The sequence below is a fragment of the Denticeps clupeoides genome, chromosome 3, assembly GCF_900700375.1.
Source record: "Denticeps clupeoides chromosome 3, fDenClu1.1, whole genome shotgun sequence".
Lineage (NCBI taxonomy): Eukaryota > Metazoa > Chordata > Actinopteri > Clupeiformes > Denticipitidae > Denticeps > Denticeps clupeoides.
In genome coordinates, this window is record NC_041709.1 from 19396102 (window position 1) to 19418514 (window position 22413).

The following is a 22413-nucleotide window of genomic DNA, read 5'->3' on the forward strand; positions in this document are numbered from 1 at the left end:
TGAAGGTAAGGTTGTTGTTCTCACACCACGTACCTCCTGTAAGCCACCTATCTCCCCAGGCATCCAGGAGCCAGTCACAGAGGGATGGTTGCAGGCTGAGGGCGGTCAGATTGTGGGGGATGATGTGGGATCGCTGTGTTGAAGGCGGAGCTGTAATCGATAAAGAGTATCCTGATGTAGGAGACTTCCAAGTGGCAGAGGAAACAGTGAAAGCATACTGTATGAGACCCAGGGTGTCTGGGATGTTGCTCTTGATGTAGGCCAGCACAACTCTCAGCTACTGGTCTGTAGTCGTTCATGGTGGCTGGGCTTTTCTTGGGAAGGGGGACAATGGTTGTGGTCTTGAAGCACGTGGGAACGGTGCTCTGGCTGAGTGAGAGGTTGAAGATGGAGGCCAGCTCGTAATAACATGCCTTAAGGGCCCGTCAAGGAATGTTTTTTGGTCCTACTGCCTTGCAGGGGCAAACCCTCCTCAGTGCTTTCTGTACTTGGTCCCCCAACCACTGGTGGGGGTGTTGGGTGATCTGGGGGGTCTTGGATGTCTGGAGAGTCTGGGAGTTCTCAAAGCGAGTGCAGAAGAGGTTGCGATCGTCCAGAAGGCTGCCTGCAGAGCTGATGGTGCTGGTGGAGGCCCTATTTTCTGTGATGTGCTGCAGGCATTTGCCACATCCAGTTTCTCTCTGCACCGCCTCTTGGCTGCAATGACGGATTTCCTTGGTCCGTACTTTGCTGCTTTGTGCATCTTATTACCTGATCTGAATGCAAGAGAGTACGTGACTGTTGATCCAGGAAATTCTTTACTCGTGTGGTGGGCACAATGTTGTCACCACAGGTGCTGATGCACCCAGTCGCATACTCTGCGTAGTCCCGTATGCTGACAGGACAGTCCTCCATGATCTGACTGTAAGACTGGAAAGTGAATTATAGCGAGACAAAAAAGAAAGCTGTTAAAGTTACATTAACGTTCTGGCAAATCTTATTACTACAAGGTGGAAGAATTCCACAAATAAAAATGTCAAACTTTTCATACTTTACAGCGTTAACTGTTGTTGCTCTGAATCTTCCTGCATTAACATTAACGCACAAACACAAATGACAAAAAAAGGACATGAATTAGCTTCCCTTTTATGACGCGAGTTAGCGACTATTACAAGCACAGTCCACGCATGCGTGTAACGCGATTCGAATCACCACGTTCGGTTCGGTGTTGCTGTAAGAATCAGTGAGTCGTATTCCACGTGGCCACGCCCCTCTCCCGCCGCGCATGCGCGCCGCGCCGTCAACAGTCAGCGCGTCGCTGCCGCAGCGCGTACGCCGTCCCGTCCCCATGTAACACCGCGGCTCCGAGCAGGGCTACGGAGGCCGGGAGGCCCTTCCTTCGGCGCGGCACCCCAGACCGATTAAAGGGCTCGGGTGGGCATTTTTTTCTCCTGACGCTACATCGCCATGACTTCCACTGGGCCGCCGTTGGAGCTAGAGCGGCCGAAACACCGGCCTTTCCTGATCGGGGTCAGCGGGGGCACGGCCAGCGGCAAGGTGAGAGGAACGTTCCGCCTGTCGACGTCGTCATGTCTTATCTCTCTGCCTGGTTTATTTACGACCGCGCTGCGGCTTCGGCTTCCTTTCACCTTTCACCTGAATAAGGCTGTTGCTCCGGTCGGACGGAGCCAGTAACTGCGCCGTTCAGAGCCACCCTAAACCAGGTCATGCTTTCTCCCTGCCAGTCCACCGTCTGCGCCAAAATCATGGAGCTTTTGGGACAGAACAAGGTGGACCACCGGCAGAGGAAGGTGGCCATCGTCAGCCAGGACAGCTTCTACAGGGTGCTGACGCACGAGCAGAAGGCCAAGGCCCTGAAGGGCCAGTACAACTTCGACCACCCAGGTACCGGAACTGATGACATGCATGCTTTAGCATGTGGTTTGTTGCATCACAGCTGGTATAAACCATATCTGTACAGGCCGTACAAATGATGACACAAATGATCAGATGACATACAGTACAGGCCAAAAGTTTGGCCACCCTTTGCTCTGATTACTGCTTTGCACACTCTTGGCATTCTCTCGATCCGCTTCAAGAGGTCGTCACATGAAATGCTTTTCCAAGGAGTTCCCAGAGGTGTTTAGCACTTGTTGGCCCCTTTGCCTTCACTCTGCGGTCCAGCTCACCCCAAACCATCTCGACTGGGTTCAGGTCCGGTGACTGTGGAGGCCAGGTCTCCACTTTTTGTTAAGTACATAACTCCACATGTGTTCATTCATAGTTTTGATGCCTTCAGTGAGAATCTACCAATGTAAATGGTCGTGAAAATAAAGAAAATACGTTGAACGAGAAGGTGTGTCCAAACTTTTGGCCCGTACTGTATATTGCCAAGGTGATGTTATACAGTGAATGCACTGAAAATATTTGTGTGTTACAGATGCATTTGATAATGAGCTGATGTATCAGACCTTAAAAGACATTGTTGAAGGTAAAGTGGTGGAGGTTCCGACGTATGACTTCGTCACCCATTCCAGGTGAGAGCACTGTAAATAAGTGCGGCTCTTCTATTATGGCTAATTCAGTTTTGTTTGGAGTGTATACACTGTCACTGAGTCAAATTCAGTGTCACCTACGGACCCAAAAAGTCAGGGCCGGGGCCAAAGACGTCTTTACGTGCCCTGACTGAAACTGTGTGTTGTGTTGTGTAAGTGAGCACTTAATTTGAGCATCGTGGTGGTTCTTGTGCATAGACTGCAGGAGCGGATCAAGGTGTACCCGGCTGACGTCGTTTTGTTTGAGGGGATCCTGGTGTTTTACGCTCAAGACATCAGAGACATGTTCCACATGAAGCTGTTTGTTGACACAGACTCCGATGTGCGCTTGTCCCGCAGAGGTACACAAGCAATCATCCAAAACAACCAACACAATTACACTTCATTCACTGCCATTTAGCAATTTATGGATTTAAACAGGCCTGCACCAATTACATATTTTAATTAGTTCATACTTCTTGTAGATATCAGATGTCTTTCTGCAACAGTTTTGGGATTTTCTGTCATGTTTTATGATGACCTTAATGCCAGATATAACAAAATAATATAACTATTTTGTATGTCTTTTGAAAGTACTAAATAGGACACATGCCTCTTTACCATTGTCCCATTTTCATACAAAATACATCCAAAGGAATCATCTTGCTTATGCACTTGTATTATAAAACATGCAAAAAAGTTTGAGAGTAAGAGAGAGAAATGTGAGTGGATGTTCTTTTATCATTTAAATAGTTATAATGAAACTTGTGTACGTGTGTAGTTCTGAGAGATATGAATCGAGGCCGTGACCTGGAGCAAATCCTGACTCAGTACACCACCTTCGTCAAACCAGCCTTTGAGGAGTTCTGTCTGCCTGTAAGCGTGCGCACATGCATCGGAACAGACACACAGACTCTTGTGATGCACGCAGTGCGAGACGTTCACATCAGCTTATCTCTGCTTACAGACCAAGAAATACGCTGATGTCATCATTCCACGCGGGGTGGACAACATGGGTGAGAAAAATGCACTTGCTGGTTTTTCAGTTTGTTCCACCCTTTAAAATAAACCTTTTCCCACTATGGCCAGCTTTCATCTAAGACCTTTTTTATTATTATTAAAACATGATTTGAGTGCAAAATAAATACTATACTGGCCTGAATACCAGGTTTTGCTAAATATGTCTGAAAAAGTAAATGTCTTGAATTCAGGGAATACATAATGCAATGCAATGCTGATTGCTGGTGCTAAGTATGATATTTTGTAACGTGTAATGTGTCTTGAAACGAGGGGAGAATGTTTGTTTTCCCACTCACTTTAGCTAAGAGTTAGCTCGTAGGGTAAAGAGTAAATGTGAATGAAATGGAAACCAAACGGGCTCAGCGTCACATATGGTGTAGTTTATAGAATATATGGGTGCGATTTTCAAAACTAGATTTAAAAGTTAGAGTTCGTGCTGTAAGAGGACGTGCTATCTCTCTCGTACTCAAATAATTATAAACTCACACTATAATTTTCTCTTCCAGTGGCTATTAACCTTATAGTCCAGCACATCCAGGACATTCTTAATGGAGATCTTTGTAAGTGGCAGCGCGGAACAACCAATGGTCACACCCAGGGGCGAGCCTTCAAGCGTGGGGTGTCAGAGTCAGACACACCAAACGGAACAAGCAGTGGACTCATGCACACACCCACCAAACGCCCAATGTTGGAACCCAGCACCCGGCCCCATTAAGGCAGAAATGTGTACATGCATTCACAGAAATATACAGAAACACACGCCACACCCCAAGCCTCAGAATCATAAACACAAACAGCCTTACTGAGCCACACACAATTGCCTTAGTTTAAACACACAAGAAACATACATAGAATAACAGAACAGAAATACACAAAAAACACAAACAAGCATAAACCTTGCTGAAAAAATATATTTGATGGCAAATATATTTATTTGCCTCAGTGTACAGACAAATGTTGAAATGCCGTCATGTACGCAACTCTTATTTTAACATTTCAGGAAAGACGCGTGTCTCTCCCTGTTACTGCCATGTGTGAGAGAATGTTTAAATGTTACTGAACTATTACTGGCATACTTGACGCTTGGCCTTTGTTTTGGAAGTTTCTGCACGAGTTTCAGGTCTCAACCTCAAATCTCTGTAGCATTTTCACACGTTATTTTTTCCTCACTTCCCTCTGTTTCATTCTGCATGAATGAGAAGGGGTTACTTCCCTGAGGACACATCACTAATACTGATTTCCTTTTGTGGTCCTGCATGGAAATTCATGTGATTTCACAACCCAGTCTTATACATGGAAACTAGTTACATTTTAGTAAAATGTATTAAAAGTATTAACCTGCACATCTATACACCTTCAACAAAAGCTCCCTGTCTCAATGAATGTGAATATTTTGGATGATAATTCATGACTTCTTCTTTACAAACTGTCTTCTAGGGAAAGTAATGCTTGTCCATTTTTTGAATTAAACATTTCTGTTCTTTATAGTATTTTAACAACATTAAAAGTTGATGTGTACCAGTATTTGCAAATTTGTATTTGGTGTGTTAGTAAGGAATGAGATCATTTGTGCGCGATCCACCTGTAGAGCAGAGTAGTGACAAGTAGGGATTCTACGGTACATTGCCATGTTTATCTTCAAAATAGAGTAGCGTATATACATACACCCATGATAGAGGAAAAGTAAGTGGACACATCTGAAGTACTTGTTTGAAAGAAGGCTGGGTTTCAAAACTCTCCAGACTCAGCTAGTGAAGGTTCTTTCGTCACACATCTTCTCCAACCCTGGTCCTATCACACACACATACAAACATCCTCCCAATACTATTGGTGTGATTAGTTGCACACACACTGCCGTGCAGTTTAAAGCGGTTGTAATATTTAAATCTAGAACTCTCTCCAAGTACACAGTCTTCTCATGAGTATTTAAAAAAAAATCTATTCTTCACAGGAGTCTTTCTTTGTTCTTTCTTCTTCACATTGCTCTTTCCCCAATCATTTTCCACAAAAAGATGCTCAGTCCACCTTTTTTGTTTCAAAGAGTTGCTCAGTGTGCTTGACACCCATGTTGAGGGTTCCCAGTTTTCTTGTCTAGGTTTTCTCCTCACGGACCTTTCTGTTCCGTGGTTTGATTTTCAAAGAGAGCTCCCATAATGCCTCTTCAGCCAGGTGATCACCGAAGTCGTTGAAGAATGAGATGATTTCATCATTCCTCTTCAGTTCATAATGCCTGCGGTACAGACACTTGTGAATATAAGGCACAGAATGTGTGATGTGAGGATGCAGGTTCTACTCGTGTGCATGTGGAATGTTTTCACTCACACTTGCTGAAAGCGTCTCATGCTGTCGAGGATGTTGAACTGCTGCCAGCGCTTTGAGAAATTCACCTTTCCGTCCACCATGTCCGGGTTCCCCAGGTGAACAAATGTCAGATCCTGCAGAATGAGCCCTCTGGGTGAGAGAGAGAGGGTAAAATAATGTGGGATTTTAACCTAGGATTTTATGACCCTGTTGAATGCCCCAATTGAACAACATGGTTCTCTCACTCACAAATAAGGGATACAAGGGACACTAGGCTCCACTTCGGACAGGGCAGCGCGGTATGCCCGGAACGACGATGAACTGTCAATCAAAGTGCAGTACTCTTCCAATCCCTGAGAAAAAGAGAATACTACACTACTGCACTGGCCATATGACCATATTCACTGATCAAACAACACGACTGACCTCTGAGGTCTGCTTCTGCCATTCCAGGCGTCTAATTGGTGCAGAGTCCAGCGCTGACAGGACAGCCAGGTATGAGTTAAAGTTATTGAGCTTTCGCAAGTGCTGTAGAAAACCAATAAACAGAAATATACGCTAATCCACACTATATATGGATAAAACATTTTATTAAAAATGGTGTCTGACTAGACAACCATTAGACCTACTTATTGAATACTCATATTTAATTGAACAGGTTAACACATAACACGTTACACACTCTGAATTCTAATATATATACTGTATATATCAATATATTAATTTTGTACCTTCAATATCTTGATGAATTTCAGCAATAATTTCTCTCGGTCCTGGCTTTTCTCCTGCTGTATGATGATCGAGCGCACCCTAATGGACACACACGCACACACACATATACAATATACCGTTAGTATTTAAATTGAACTGATAATGGGACTGTTACTATTACTAATTACTAATGTGTCATACAGTTAGTGTCACTAATTTAACAATTGTTGTACTCTTCACAGCATTTTTCAATAAACATTCCTGCTTTACCTGTAAAAGGGATTATATGTCTCCTGAATATCAAACTGAGGCCTGAATGACCAATGGTGATCATAGATAGAGCATTGTTTCATTGCTAAAAGTTTCTCACTTTTTATGTCTTTATTACTGATGCAGACATTCACAAATGTTTCATAAAAGAAACAGCACACTATTGTTTCATTCTTTTAGGCAGTGTATGTCTATGATAATGAGTGTGCATGCTGTGTCCATGAGGGAGGGTGTGTATGTGCTATACCAGTAACTCATGTTGTTAAAGTGCTCAGTGAATTCGGTAAGGTTTGGACTCTTTTCCTCATTCTGCTCTTTGGCCCACAGAAGCACCTCAGGGATCTATAATGAAACAGGGACAGACTTTTGCCAATTACTGTTAACACACAGACACATTCTTGTGAAGGTAATGCATATATACTATAAATCAATATTCTTTTGCAAATATGCAAAGTAGAGAAATGCACACAACACCACAATCAAAGACTCACATAGTACCTCAATCTTATAGAAGAGTTCAGCATCCAGTAATGTAAGCTGATCAGCAACTTCGTGACTCCGGAAATCATGCAGAGTGCCAGGTCTAGGCATGTTGGACAATAAGACTTTAGACTGAATGCTAATCAAAGTGAAAATCCTGATGTCAAGAAAGCATTTCCTATTATTTCCAACAAGTACAGACATTGTGTTTTTAAGGACGTTGATCTCATAATGTTTTGCTGAACATCAAGTTACCTTCCCCATTTAATCAGGATCTATCTCCATAGATAAGGTCATTACCAGGAAATCAGCTTTTCATTGACCTTCTCTGTAAACATGTCAGTGTAATGAATCTAGTAAGCAGTGACGCCATGAATAGTCTGTGTATGTGTGTGTGAGAGTGTGTGTGTTTACCGGGCAGAGACACCACGTGATGCCAGTGGAGCGTGCGCTTGTGCAAATCTTTGCAGCCGCCTCTGCTCCATCTTATCCAGGATGTTGCTGCGGAGAACTCGGGCCAGACTCAGCTCCCCGTAACACACCAGCTGGAACACCAGCTCCATCAGCTGCTTCAGAATGCTCTCCGTGAGCTCCGCCAGGCTGCGCCACCAAACACACACACACACACACACACACACACACACACACACAAACTTGCAACATTTACTACCTGTCCTAGAACCCACAACCGAGCCTCTCACACCATAACCGCCAAGAGCGACGTCTGGGAGGTGGGCCGAGCTTCAAATACAAACATGTTTCTCTTTCTAAGTGTCTTGTCTGCTCAACATTTACTGAATAAACAAAATGTAAACCACATCAGAAATAATGCATTCCCTTATGGAAAAAACAGACACTATCGTCATCATATTATTGATTTATTTTTTATATTTATTTAAAATACTATGCTGGTTTATGACTCCCTTTAATTTTTTTAGGTTAAATCTCTCTGACCTGCAATGCATGCGCATACACACCCACACACACATCAAGCATACTCACCAGAGCTCGTCAACAACACGCACCAGCACAAAGAAGGTGTTTTTACTGACGCGTTTCTTAAAGGTGTCAGGACTGTGGCAGAACTGAGTGTATGTGCAGAGCAGTTAAGGAGTACACACACTTTAACATACTAAAAACACACCCTCTCTTTTTCAATACACACAACTACAGAGACATTACGTAAAGGACATCTATAGTGCAGCTTCTTGATAAGGTCTTCTGGGGAGATGAAGGTTCTGTATGTGGTGAGAAAAGCCTCACAGTACAACACCAGATCTGTCAAGACACAAACACACACACACACACACACACACACACACACAAACAAACAAAATGGTGAAAGAATGAAGACATTTAAATCAACACATTTAGAGTACGACCATAGGACAGAGGGATACCTTTACGGTCAGTTTCTGTAGCATGGACCAATAAAATGTCCACAGATCCTGCCTTTAAGTCAGGACCCTCATCGTTCTGTCAAGAACAGTGAGAGAAATGCAACTTCAGCCATTCTCTGTTTGATTTCTGACACCATCTCTTGCACTTAATAGTTACTTTACCTCTTGTTTGAGTGTGAGACGCCTCACAATGTCTTTGTGGTCAATGAGTGACAGCTCGTCAACATCTTCAGAGTCCACACTGCTAACACAAACACACACATTAAATCATAAACCTAATCACCTACAGAACAGATCTCTGAACAGACAATCATAGAGAGACACGGCTGCCTCACTGTTACCATTGTCCGTTCAGTGTGTTTCTGTTGTTGGACAAACGTGTCATACACTCATCATCCGACGTAACGGGCGTTTCCAGGTTGACGTATTCGCCCTCGCCAGCCTCATCAAAAACACTTTCGCTCTAAAACAAAAAATACAAATGTTGTACAAACATTTTAAAAACATTTTAAGAATCAATGTCAGTATTATGAGGCTGTCAAAATCCATGGAACAACAATGTTCACATTATTAGGGGCAGCGGTGGCCTAGCGGTTAAGGAAGTGGCCCTGTAATCAGAAGGTTGCCGGTTTGAGTCCGGGTCTGCCCAGGTGCCACTGAGCAAAGTACCGTCCCCACACACTGCTCCCCGGGTGCCTGTCATGGCTGCCCACTGCTCACCAAGGGTGATGGTTAAAAGCAGAGGACACATTTCGTTGTGTGCACATGTGCTGTGTTGCAGTGTTTCACAATGACAATCACTACACTATTTTGGCTATTTGGAATACCATTGGAATGATTTAGTATCAGATAAACATTTGTGGGAAAGACTAGAAAAGACGTGAACTCTGACATCATTTATTGTTGACAACAGACAGATTGAAACTGTTCAGTTTATAGAATAATTTTATAATTTGTGTTTATTTATTTTAATGCCCCTTTCACACAAGGGGGAGCTGTCCTCCACTTTGAGAAAAAAGTATCAAGTTCTGTAAATGTCAGATAATGTTGTACAAACAGATTATTAGTTATATTGGATTATATTGGAATAGCTTGTTTTGCAAACATACATACATACATATTATACATTAACACTTAATTTTAGACACCCACTAATTTCTTTCTCTACCTATTTTGTCACTGTAGGTTCAGCAAATAAAAGCAAAAGTGAAATTTTGCTGTGATGGCTTCTGTCAACTACAACTCTCAACCAAGTTGGAGTTTTCTGAACAGTCCCAAAAGACTCTGAAGAATGTGATTAATTTCATAATATATATATTTCCTGTATTAATGGTCTTCATAAAAAGTTAGTTTTGTTTTGTGAATATGATACACAGCAGTTTTGTTCATACTAAAGTTAATTGTGAATAGGAAGTATGTCCATGTTGTGACTGAAATAGTGAATATCTTTGTATGAGTAGCTGAACACGTGCTTGCCAGTAGTTCTCAGATCTCTGAGATGAGGCAGGATCTCGGAACTTGCCTGCAGGAACTTGCCCGGAATACCTGAATTCCATTTGTACACAGGCACACACAGATCCCACCTCAGACTTCCCTGGAAGAAGTCAGTGACCTCGGATCTAACCTCTAAGGCTGTAACAGGTCAGTGGGGGTTGTGAGATGCTCTCTTCCCTCATGCAACCAAGAACGCATTCCGTAACCATGACATCACCACCTCAGCATTCTATTTTTTGATTGTTATTTGTCCAATATGTTGTTGCCATTTACATTAAAGATCAAAGCCACATTTCCTTGATGCAGTCTACACCAATACATATTTTGTGGATATAAATCAGTGGAAAAAAAGGCTAACCATACACTCAAAACTAAAGTTAAATGCATAAAAATTATTAAAAGTAAAAACAGGCACCTTTTCACTCCTTCAGGTACACAGACCTGTTTAACTTCAACTTTTATAAAGCTTGAGCAGAACGTTATAAGAAGGGCTTCCACTCACCATGGGTGTGGCCACAGAGGCATGGCCAATGAAGGAGTTAGACAGTGAAAGGCTGGAAGTAAGTACAGGACACACCCTCTGAGCAAGACCAGTGAGAGGATGGAGGTGAAGGGATAAAGGAGAAGATGAAGAAAAGTGAGATGCCTGAGGAAAGAGAGAGAGAGAGAGCGAGAGAAAGAGAAAGAAAGAAAGAAAGAAAGAAAGGAAGAAAGAAGATACACCAGAAGAGAAAGAATGTCAGAGAGAGTGAGGGGAGGTCTCATAACTGGTAAAGATGACAAAGAGATGTAAAAGTGATTATTAAAATGAATATGTTCAGGGATTGAAGTTAAGCAACAGTGCTAACTGAACACTGGCAAATCTGCTGTGAAGGTGTGTATCTAGAAGGTTCGGCAGTTTTGAAATAAAACTCATACGCATCTTTGCATGTGTGTGTTTGTGTGGGTGCGTCAGATAACGTGCAGTGCAGTCTCACCATTTGCCTCTGTTTGGGTGGGAGGGCAGGTGGCCGGTGCCTGTGTGTTGTGGGAGCCTCCTCAAGGCCGCACACTTCCTGCAGATGTCGGACACGCTGGTACACACTCTCACACTGAGGGGGCGGGTACAACACATACGGCTGAGGCTCCGAATAATCCCCTACACACTCCATATACTGCTGAACTGAGAGAGGGAGAGGGAGAGATTTAAAGATCTGTACCCATCTGCATTTCCATGAACTCTCAAACTGGGAAACTCTAAAACAACTGACATACATGCCAAAAATCTAGCATGAGGTGGCATTTCAGACAATTCAATAAAGAAATATTATACAAAACACCAATTTACAGGTCACATGACTAAGGCGTGGTTTCTCTAGGCTGAGGAGGAATTACTTTACACATATAATGGAATCAATGAACATCTATTGTTGAAAAATATTATGCTATAGGTTTGTGCAAAGGTTAGAAGTGTCCTGGGCTAAACTGCACCGAGTGAGACAGAGAGAGATGGGGGAGGGCTTATAGGCAGAGAAATAAGCGCTGAGGGATAAAGGTGGAGGTGGGATGGGATGGGAGAGGCAGGGCAGGAGGAGGAGAGAGAAGGAAATGGAGGGAATGGGTTTTTGGAGAATGGCAGAGAAAGAGAAAGAGGGAGAGTGAGGGAGTCGCTTCAAACTCACTCACTCCCTCAACCTCTTTGATTCTCTCTTTTCTTCTCCCGTCCTCATTCCCTCTTTCCTTCTATTTCTCCACTCACCTCGACCCTTCTTCTCCGGTAATGGCGGGGGGCTGTCTGAGTCCTGTGTTGGCATCTCATCTCCATTCAGTTGGGGCATTGGTGAGGGAGGCAGGGTCACGGGGAAGGGTGGTGTAAGATCCTGTTCTTCTTCTTCTTCCTCCCCCTCCTCCTCCTCATCCTCTTGTGACGGGCTGTCGAAGGATTGGCGAGGGTTTGCTGAGAGGGCTGGTACGCTGCACCGTTTCTTGAGAGGGAGGGCAGGAGGTCCACAGAAAGGTGCAGGCGCGCTGTAGCGGGGGGGCAGCGGACGTCCTTGAGGCCCAGGGGAGGAGCATTCGCTCTGGGATTCAGGAAGGGTGCTCAGATTCCCCCCGCTTACGGGAAACGGGAGGGACTCAGACACTGAGAGGTCCTGATGCAGGAATTCATAGTCGGGATCTAAACCATCTGAGAGAGAGTGACAGCGGGAGAGTGAGACAGATCGGTGGGGAAGGGGAGCGCAGACAGAGTCATCCATTTCTTGTGCGGATGTGCACATTCGTATTCATTTGTATCATACGAGTGAGTGTTTGTGCGTGTGTGTGTTACCCAGTGTTTCACAGCTGGTGTTTTGGGAACACCGCCCACTGTCTCTCTCCACCTCTGAGAGCTGTTCATCCGAGCGGCTCAGCTTAATGGCGCCCGGCGAGAGGCGTGAAGCGTCTTCACTGTAGGACTGGCTGCCCGCTGAGAAACGCCTTTGCAGAGGATTCACCTTGCCATCCTTCCAGAGAATACAGAGAACATAACTGCTGTTTGCTAAATGCTGCTCTCTATGCACCAGATCCTACTGCCAGACTACAGAATCTGTCAAGTTTACTAAATTACACACAAGGCTTCTACTTTTAACATAAGTGAACTAGTTCAGCGCATCCAAAATAGTCTACTAACTGGACACCCTCACACCTAATTGTTTTGGATATTCTTTCAGTAATTGAAGCAGTAATTGCCTTTCACATCCAAAACCTGTCAATGTGCACTGCCCTGCTCGAAAATAAGCAAACAGACACAAGCCTTTAGTTAATTAGCGCAGCGGTTAATAATTTTAGCTGGCAAGATGTTATTTAATCTTAATTGATGCAGTGTATACCGAAATTGTGGTCATAGAAATTACGTCACCTTGTTGAAGGAATCACATTATTGACAACGAGCATGAAAAACAACTAGGGGGTAAAAAACTAAGGGTTCTTTAAAATGACTAAAGCTGTTCAAACCTGGGAGGACAGAGGAAAACCATCATTTCAGCAGAAACAATCGTGAAAGACATATCATTTTTGGTGAAGTCAAATCATACTAATTTGGCAGCTGTGTGACTATAAGAACTTGTTAGTGAGGCTAATCATTGAAAAAGAAACACAAAGAAATGGAAAAGGGTCATGTAGTCTGACGAGTCCAGATTCACCCTTTTCTAGAGTAATATGTGCATTAGGATATTAAACAATGCACCCATCCTACATCGTCCCTACCATACCAATCCTGGATGTCATCTTTATTTTATTAGTCATTCAATTTATTTTCTAATTGACCAGCATATTTAAATATGGAGTACCACTTTACACTATTAGCTAACTGTAAAACTAAAAAAACAGAATGTATGATGATATAAAATTGGTAAAAAATCAATAATTCTGCCTGGAGCAGAGTTTTAATATTGTGTTTAATGTATTCCGGGCCAGTTCACTTCCAATAAGTGCACTGCTGTGATGCCATCTGTACCATGTTCCGAGCATTAGAGGACAGACTTGATCCACTTGATGTCCGGCTCATGGGTGCAACCACAGCAATACGAGTGGGAGAGGAGACAGACAGACACTTCTTAGGAGGCAGAGCAGGCATGCTGTAAACAGAAACAGATATTTAACATTATCCTGCCTTTTAAACATATATTATTAGTGAAATTGGTCAAATAGGATTTGATTAAGTGTTTAAATTTGAGTTAAACATGCACATTCAGAAATAACAAAAATAACCAGGAACAAGTGTTCTCCTTGTAGGTTTTAACAGTATGCATGCACCACCCAAATAAAAATGAATTAAGTGTGACGCACACATCCAGTCCCAATGGCTGACATACTTTTCCATCAGTGCAACTCCCTGTTGCCTAGTGGCGAGCTGCATTCTGGTCCTACCCAGGCCCACCAAAAGATCCCAGAGCAACAGCATGGAAAGATGAAAGAACGGAAGAAAAAATGCACAACAAAGAAGGCAAGAGGTGAAAAAATTAGGAACAGAGGGACAAAGATGTAAAGAGCGTTGACAGACAAATGTTAATATGAAACATGAATATCTTTTTCTACATGTAGACACCCAGACTGGCAGCTCATACGTCCGCCTGTACGAATGTTCGTGTGTGCCTTTCACTTCTGTTTCTCCTTATTTTACCCTGTCTGGTGCGAAAATCATGCCCCAGAGGGAAGAAGAGAGTTCCGTTTTGCTCTGTTTGTGGTGAATGTGTCCGTCTCTACTGGCCAGTGACTTTCGTCACTTATGAAATGTCTGTAACTGCAACCAGCAGATGTATGAAAGACTTTTCTAGACTTTTATGAGGGTTCAGAAAATGAAGGGACCTGTCATTATGTTTGTGTGTATGATTGCCAATAAGTTCAGAGAGAAACTGAGAAATATGTTACACAGATAAATGCACATAAATGCCTACAGCTGTGTAGTTGGTGCATGAATATCATACATAATGTTCATTTTAAATTACAATGACACATGCCCATTTGCTTCATGACTCACCTGATCTCAGCCAACTGAAGCTCTGGCAGGGGTGGTTTGGGAGGGGCCACCTCTTCTGATAGGTCTGTCAAACTCTTAGAAGGCGTGGACCTACTCAGCGTGTCCCTGTGCTCCGTTAAAGGTGAAACACACACACTGCTGTATCAGTGGGGGTGGGGACTACTTCATACTCATAATCATGTATCATGTTTCGATCTGATCGAAAGGGACCAGTGCAATATTGAGGCTATTTTATGTGAATGTACGTACTTCTCCACTTTGACCACAGTCTGATGTGGTTTGCTGCATGCGGGATGCTCCTGTTTCTCAATCATGAGTTTCACCAGCTCCTAACATACACACACAGCAATTCAGCAACATAATTATTTAACTACACAAACAGAGACACCAGCACATACTTAGACACAGCTTACTTTCACACCATCCAGAACAGCTTTGATCACTGTGGTGACGGTTACCACAGTTTCTTTGTCATTGAGGTCAACTCCATCCACCATGACATCATCTGCCCAGCGAATGAGATTAGCCAGACTCTGGTACACACGATTGTGACAGGACAGGAGAGCAGAACTGGGAATAGACAAATTAATTAAATGAATACATTAATATATATATTTAAATGTTATTATAAATGTTATCTGTTTTCATAATTTACCATACAATCCCAAATATGTATTTTTCTCAAATAATGTATAAACTAAGGGTGTCCTTAAAAACGAGTGGTCTATAACAAATCTGCAATATTGGTAAATAAAGCCAAATGCAATATTTTCTCACAACTGTTTAAATGAAGATAGTTTGCAGTGGCTGGACATATTTTTTTTATTGATCCTAGGTTTAACTTTTTGGTAATTAAATTAGAAAACATTTTTTGCGATGCACTAGCAGATACATACCTAATCATGCATAAAGTACACTGAATGTGTACAAATATTTCTAGTGGTATTTGAGATGTGTTGAATTTACTGTGTCTGATTATCAAATTGTAACAGGTTGATTTTAGGACACAATAAAGAAGCCCTTCACATTAGCCTCGAACCACACTGACCTCTCAGGTCTAAACAGGGCTTCTGTCTCGCTCTCCCTGACTCTGTCTCTCTCCATTCCTCTGGTCAGTTCACCATTGTTGCAGTTAATGTGATGAGAGCTGAAGCTTTCGCTTGCTCAGCAATTTTGTTTGCCGGATCTGGAGAGCTGGCTTGTGCCAGAGTCTCACTGAGTTAGAAACAGTAGGTGGCGCTCCAGCACACCGCTACAAGACCATCATTTAGTGGTGACTATAAGAGCGAGCGAGTTGGGGGATTTGTGCAAGTGTGTGGCCTGCATGTGCATGTACAGGTCTGTATGAGGGTGATTTTGAGTGAACTGCTCTCATAAAGTAAAGGGCTGGTCTCAAGCCTGTTCTAGCAGGCATCAGAATCCTGTAGGATTGAGGTGTGTGTGTGTGGGTGTGTGTGTGTGTCTCATTTCCCATTACACTTACTGTGACACCCCCCCACAGCACCAAACCCAGCACACCCACACAAACAGTAGATACACACCAGACAGGAATGTGCTATCACCACCATCATCTGAAGTTCAGAATTCCTCCTCAGACAGGACAAAAAAGAGAGGGAGAGAAACAGGGAGAGAGAGAGAGAAACACAGGAAAACAGCGTGTGCAGGAAGGAACGTGAGCAAATCTGCATTTCCTTTAAACCTCAATGGGCGTGCACAGCCTTGAGGTTCACGTTAGTTTGCATTTTGCAGTGCGTTCACATTCGTACCCATACCTGTGCTGCGTGCGGGCGTCTATGTTGGCTAGTGGTAAGATGGACTCCAAAACTTTGCTGGCGGAGCCGGGCAGCATCTGCAGCACCTTGGTGTCCACCGCCATCTTGTCCACTATTGTCTTGAAGTATCTGAGCGCACTCACAACATCCTTCTCCTGCTCCTCCAAGCGGCTTAGCTTCTGCTCAGATGAATGAGTCATGATCAGCCATTTTTCAATTCTAACATTTAATGCAGATTTAACATCAAACTCTTTTCTTTGGATTACAGTGATTTCAGAAATTCTAGACAATACAACTAAATGCCATTAAATTCTCTAAACAAGTGTAACTCTGTCACAAACAGTGCCTAATGAAAGTACTAAATCAGAGTAACAATTGCATCTCTGCAAATTGTATTTATAAATGAATCTTTTCAGACTTAAAAAAAAAAAAAAAAATAGCATCTTGTTCTAGCCAATACAATGTAATTAGTCATGTGTGTGAGAGGTGTAATAAAAAAATTCTAAATTCTAACTGGATGTCTGTTAAAGTGTAAATAAGTAAAGTAAAGTGAAGTGATTGTCACATGTGATACACAGCAGCACAGCACACGATGCACACAGTGAAATTTGTCCTCTGCATTTAACCCATCACCCTGAGTGAGCAGTGGGCAGCCATGACAGGTGCCCGGGGAGCAGTGTGTGGGGACGGTGCTTTGCTCAGTGCCACCTCAGTGGCACCTTGGCGGATCGGGATTTGAACCGGCAACCTTCTGATTACGGGGCCGCTTCCTTAACCGCTAGGCCACCACTGCCACCAAATTTCACATGGACAGATGAAAAAAAGACATGAAAAATCTCAACAAAACATAAAAACCGACTAATAACAATAGTCATGATCACACACACAACACACCTTCCTGGCTGGTTTTTGTGGGTTTGGATTGCTCTGCAGTTCAGGTGGGGGCAGCCTGCTTTTCTTAGATGGCATACGCATGACCTTTGGAGAGTGGAATCTGTCCTTCAGCTTTGCTGTGAAGAAGGTGATGTGGGAGCGCTGCCCATCTTAAAATTAAGGAGAGAGGAACAAAATGAAAAATTAGCAATACAAATGCCAAAAAAAAACAAACAGAAAGTTCACAAGAAATCAGCAATACAGATTCCTACACAATGCAAATAGCATAAATGGCAAGACAGACAATTACAGACAATTGGGAAGAGCTCCTATGACCAGACACCATTTTCTGATAACAATGGAAATAAGGCAGGGCAATGATGGAAGTAAATTGCAACACCATTTAACTAATAATGTCACAGTTGTGGGTTTAAACCACATATTTAATAAACCCATAACCCCACAATTAATTTAGGGGTCAGTGGTGGCCTAGCAGGTTAGGAATCAGACTTGTTCCTACACTCGGCTCCCCAGGCACTTGTCATGGCTGCCCACTGCTCACCAAGGACGATTGTTAAAAGCAGAGGACACATTTTGTTGTGTCACCATGTGCTGTGCTGCCATGTTTCACAATGACAAGACCAGTCACTTTCACTTTAAAAGTATACAGTGGAGGAAATGTATTTTTTAATTTAGAACTTGATTTATAATTTCTGATCAAAATCAGCAGATGATCAAATAATTATTTCACCGATTGTATGTTAACAAATAACGCACCTATTTCACACAGCAAGCTGAGCAGAATTCATTAATAAATATTTCCATCTTAAACAGGCAGGACCTCAAAGAGTATTGCAAACAATCACCAATTCAAAGCTAATTGGTGCACTGGTTGTATTACTTAGATTTTACAATGTGGAACATAAGATGTAAGTACATGCATCAGACTGCAGCAAGTGTGAATGATTCCATTTCACATTACATTCAACACATTACATAGTTGCACCTCCTTCTCTGACATATCGAACTGGACATGTTTACTTCATGTCAGTTGTAGCTGCTTACCCCTAGGTGTGTGTGTGTGTGTGTGTGTGTGTGTGTGTGTGCCATTGTCTTTGTAATGTCAGATGTCAGGTGTTCCATTCATGAGGTGTGTGGGTGTGGGAAGGCTTGTTCAGGCCTAGGAGGGTGTATAATTTCCTGCGTTTGGCTCCACCCCTATACTCACACAATACTACTTCCTGTCCTGACCTGGAGGCCATTGTTCTGAGAGGAAGGCCATGCCACACACACGTGCACATATAGATGTACTACCAATAAATAGCTTTCAGCTTTCACTTCTGTTCTGGATTCTGCGGGTGTTTCCAAAAGCTTGGCTGGTCCAAGACAACCCTGTGCACATAACCAACATTATTTCCAAAGCATTCATTCTATACTTATATTCTGAACACAGTTGTCCTTCTGAAAAAGGAGAAATGATAGGAGTGGCAATTAGCCTTCCTAACCTCCGACCACTACAAAACCACCAACACAGATTTTAAAAAGTATATATTGTAAGGATCTAGGTCAGCATATCTGAAAATAAGGATAAATAATACAATAATTGAATAACTCAGATACAGCAGAAATAATCTAATCTGTTTTGCCATTTTAACTGTTCCATCAAGTGTTTTCATAGTACCAGCTCACGTTGATGATCCCTAATACCTCAAAGCCACATGCTGGATAATTTCTGGTCTTATTACATTGAGTTTTACGATGTCTCCAGTCAGCCATATTTCTGACAAGGCCTTTAAAGTGGACTCCAAGCCTCTGTTTACTTACTCATTTCCCTCCTGACAATATGTGGATGTCACAGATGTCAGCCAATGGAAAAATTGTCACATGACCTGAATCAGACTGGAAGAGAGTTTGGAGACTTGTGTGTACTTATCTACAAGATCCTGCAAAGTGATAGGTGGAGATTGTACATTTATATATTATGTTGAAAAAACAACAAATACATAATATAATTTTTTTTATTTTCAACTTTAAATAAACTAAATGAACATGGGTATTGCAGTAATTTTTTTTTTTATCTGTCTGCTATGTTTAACAGAAGGGTGGTGGTAGCCTAGTGGGTAACACACTCGCCTATGAACCAGAAGACCCGGGTTCGAATCCCACTTACTACCATTGTGTCCCTGAGCAAGACACTTAACCCTGAGTTGCTCCAGGGGGACTGTCTCTGTAACTACTGATTGTAAGTCGCTCTGGATAAAGGCGTCTGATAAATGCTATAAATGTAAATGTTTAACGTTTTATTCTTTGTACAAAAATAAACTCCGTTCAATAAGCTCCATTCAATGGGTCAGCCTCTCATTTGTTGTCAAACAGGATGTGAGCAATGAGTTGCTCTTGCCCCTTCGTCATCCCCACCACAGCCTGGAGGCACAAGCAAAACCAACGCTAGAATGTTTCATCTTTCACTGACTGGCTCTAAATGACTTGAATCTCGCCACCAACCTTCGTTCCTGTAGGTGAGCACACGCATCGCAGCGTGCCATGATGCCACGAAGTGTTACACAGGTCTCACAAGCGCTATTCTACCCCATCCAAGTGGTGTTGTTTAAGTTTATGTCCTAACAAAATGCTGTTCTGAGTTGCCGAAAGAAAAAAAATGCATAATCAATTCTTTGTCTCACACACACACACACACACACATACTCACTTATGAAAAGGATATAATGAAAAAGTGTGAATTTTGTTCATCACACTCACACACACACACACACACACACACACACACACACACAGCAAACACATACTCTGTCAGTCCTTCTAATTATGTGGGCATGGATTGACCCATTTGGTGAGTGTTATTGATTTAACTCAGGCTATTTATAACAGGAAACATTTCAGATTTAATTTCAACCTCAGTTCAGACACAAGTATGGACTCTTGTAACATATGAATATCTGTTGAGTAAGTAGTGTTTTGCAAGCAGTTACCAAAAAACAAGACTTAATCCTGTCATGAACACCACTCTTTTGAGATATTAGTTCAATTTCAAAACTATTTCACAATTATATCGGTGAGCAAATTTTTTCACTTCTTTCAAAGACCATAATTACATTCTGCTTCTGGTCTAGTATAGTAGGTGATTATATCCTGTGGTGATTATGTTATAAACCCACTCATTTCCTAGTACGTTTTTTTTTCTGTCCACACGAGAACACTTTTCTCTAAAATGGGTGTTTGGTTTAAAAAAAATTGCCAAATGACATCTGAAAAAGTCCACACGAAGATGCAGAGAACGGCCCGAACGCTTTTTAACCCCCCTCCACACCTGTACGTGGCGATTGAACTCCCCAGTCTTTTTTCGCATCTAGTTCTCCTCCACAGCGTGTTAAACTGCCAGGACATGTCATTGTTCTCCAGCTTTAATGCATCAGGGAAGTGTTGCGGAATGAAATTAATTTCATGGCTTGCATGGAAATTCACTCTGGAACCCATTAAAAAAATTAACCGTTCTGGGGCCCCTGAAACGCTATGTATGGCCGCAAGGCCAGATTGGACGAAAATCTTACTGTTTTTGAGAAAAAAGGTGTGGACTGGGCTTTTAAAAAGCTGTACTTGTTGGCAGGGCTGTGCGATATGGCATAAAAATCATATTGCAATATAAATTTAACCATAGATGGTAAATATTTCGTATTTTAATTTGATAAGTAAATTTAAATATAACTGGGTAACATGTCCATAGCAAAAGCACTGCTGCAAGAAGTTGTATAATAAACTTTTTACAGATACATTCAACATATAGCATAACTGTGTACCAGATAAAACCATATCTTGGTGATTCTACTAAAAGTGGACTTTCTGTCACATCCATAAGACCAATGAAATACCAGGTAGTTGTATGATGTGAGTGATTATATAAACTTTTAGGAATTAGGATTGAAAAATATTTAAAAAACAATAACAGTCCCTCAAGGATTCCAAGATTTTATTTTGTGATTTTCTAAATCATAATGACTTTTTTTGCACAGGGCACCAAACAGGCTAGGAACGCTCCTGGTCATTTCCATGCATGCTGTCAGTACCCAATCGGTACCACACCAGAAGACCCAGGTTCAAATCCCACTTACTACCATTGTGTCCCTGAGCAAGACACTGTAACTACTGATTCCCTGTATCTACTGATTATTATTGATGTTTTGATTAAATATTGCATTGTACTGTTTGACAGACACCAAGTAATTTTGTTCATTAACAAACTTGGACAAAAAATGTGAATCCAGTTCTAACTGTATTTTAAAATGTTGAAAATAATAGCTTCTTGAGCAATAATATTTATATTCATGGATGGACATTATACATGGTATTACATGAATGGACATTAAACAATAAGTTTTTGTGATATCTGTAGCTCTTTCACATCTGTACACATGCAACTATATGTAATTATATACGCTCTTACCCTACCATTAAGCAGCTGAACAGTTTTAACTCTTGACTTCAGTTTGACCTCTTTTCAAGATGAAACTTTGTAAAGTCTTTGATTTAGATTAAAGCTATGGCAATTCAAAGTAGGATCAGATTCCAAATGGTTTCCAGAGGTATATAACATAATATGTCTTAACACCCACACTCTCTCTGTCTCATGTAAACCCTGCACATCCCTAAAAACACCGCCTGCTTGCATGCCCCCCCCCCATGAAACACACAGGGGCATGTCAGAACCTGGTTGTATCCAATTTGCGTCTAGAGTTTCACATACCAACAAACTCCAGCCTGACCTACAGTCTTCTAGAGCCAGATTTTCATGGCGCTACTTAACATGCAGAGCGCAGGGAGTATGATGAAGTATAATCAAGCACGATGTGAAATGAACAAATACCAAAAATACTTTTTTATTTGGTCTGTCATTGTTTTTGAAACCCAGAAGATGAAATTCCAAAATGTTTTTATAAACAAAATTTTAAATCGGAGGAACGCAGCCAATTTTCACCCAATTTCCTCATTCCAGCTCCTGTTAATAACGTCACACAAGTGTAGTGCAAAGTCCTGTCACCTCCCTTCCTCATCCATTTCCTACACCC

General features: G+C 42.1%; 2 protein-coding genes across 8 annotated transcripts in view; one reads left to right on the forward strand and one right to left on the reverse strand.

Moving 5' to 3' along the window:
* The first annotated feature begins 1252 nt into the window (after positions 1 to 1252).
* On the forward strand, positions 1253 to 5057 carry uck1 (uridine-cytidine kinase 1). The gene is made up of 7 exons (XM_028974644.1): positions 1253 to 1536; positions 1725 to 1884; positions 2420 to 2516; positions 2733 to 2875; positions 3295 to 3389; positions 3481 to 3529; positions 4040 to 5057. The coding sequence occupies exons 1-7, from the start codon at positions 1447 to 1449 to the stop codon at positions 4246 to 4248; spliced, it is 843 nt and encodes a 280-aa protein (XP_028830477.1). The 5' UTR covers positions 1253 to 1446; the 3' UTR covers positions 4249 to 5057.
* Positions 4427 to 22413, reverse strand: part of rapgef1b (Rap guanine nucleotide exchange factor (GEF) 1b) — a 22787-nt gene continuing 4800 nt past the window's right edge. For 2 of the 7 annotated variants that reach the window (XM_028974629.1, XM_028974627.1), the window contains exons 2-25: positions 17354 to 17502; positions 16460 to 16638; positions 15101 to 15257; positions 14937 to 15016; positions 14688 to 14792; positions 14023 to 14073; positions 13665 to 13785; positions 12498 to 12672; positions 11928 to 12356; positions 11167 to 11351; positions 10692 to 10835; positions 9037 to 9158; positions 8858 to 8939; positions 8696 to 8771; positions 8489 to 8573; positions 8298 to 8390; positions 7710 to 7895; positions 7314 to 7398; positions 7063 to 7157; positions 6566 to 6644; positions 6261 to 6362; positions 6084 to 6187; positions 5856 to 5984; positions 4427 to 5763 (exon numbers count right to left, since the gene is read on the reverse strand). In XM_028974629.1, the coding sequence (XP_028830462.1) occupies positions 5625 to 5763; positions 5856 to 5984; positions 6084 to 6187; positions 6261 to 6362; positions 6566 to 6644; positions 7063 to 7157; positions 7314 to 7398; positions 7710 to 7895; positions 8298 to 8390; positions 8489 to 8573; positions 8696 to 8771; positions 8858 to 8939; positions 9037 to 9158; positions 10692 to 10835; positions 11167 to 11351; positions 11928 to 12356; positions 12498 to 12672; positions 13665 to 13785; positions 14023 to 14073; positions 14688 to 14792; positions 14937 to 15016; positions 15101 to 15257; positions 16460 to 16638; positions 17354 to 17502 (3152 nt within the window). In that variant the 3' untranslated portion in view covers positions 4427 to 5624. The remainder of the gene's footprint in view (positions 5764 to 5855; positions 5985 to 6083; positions 6188 to 6260; positions 6363 to 6565; positions 6645 to 7062; positions 7158 to 7313; positions 7399 to 7709; positions 7896 to 8297; positions 8391 to 8488; positions 8574 to 8695; positions 8772 to 8857; positions 8940 to 9036; positions 9159 to 10691; positions 10836 to 11166; positions 11352 to 11927; positions 12357 to 12497; positions 12673 to 13664; positions 13786 to 14022; positions 14074 to 14687; positions 14793 to 14936; positions 15017 to 15100; positions 15258 to 16459; positions 16639 to 17353; positions 17503 to 22413) is intronic. The other 5 variants (XM_028974633.1, XM_028974630.1, XM_028974628.1 and 2 more) reach the window with 4 other exon arrangements.

What these genes read in the sequence shown, in the direction of transcription:
- uck1 (XM_028974644.1), top strand. Translation starts at nt 1,447, where the DNA reads ATGACTTCCACTGGGCCGCCGTTGGAGCTAGAGCGGCCGAAACACCGG. An exon ending in GGGGCACGGCCAGCGGCAAG is followed by an intron (nt 1,537 to 1,724) that starts GTGAGAGGAACG and finishes TCTCCCTGCCAG; the next exon opens with TCCACCGTCTGCGCCAAAAT. An exon ending in TTGAGGAGTTCTGTCTGCCT is followed by an intron (nt 3,390 to 3,480) that starts GTAAGCGTGCGC and finishes CTCTGCTTACAG; the next exon opens with ACCAAGAAATACGCTGATGT.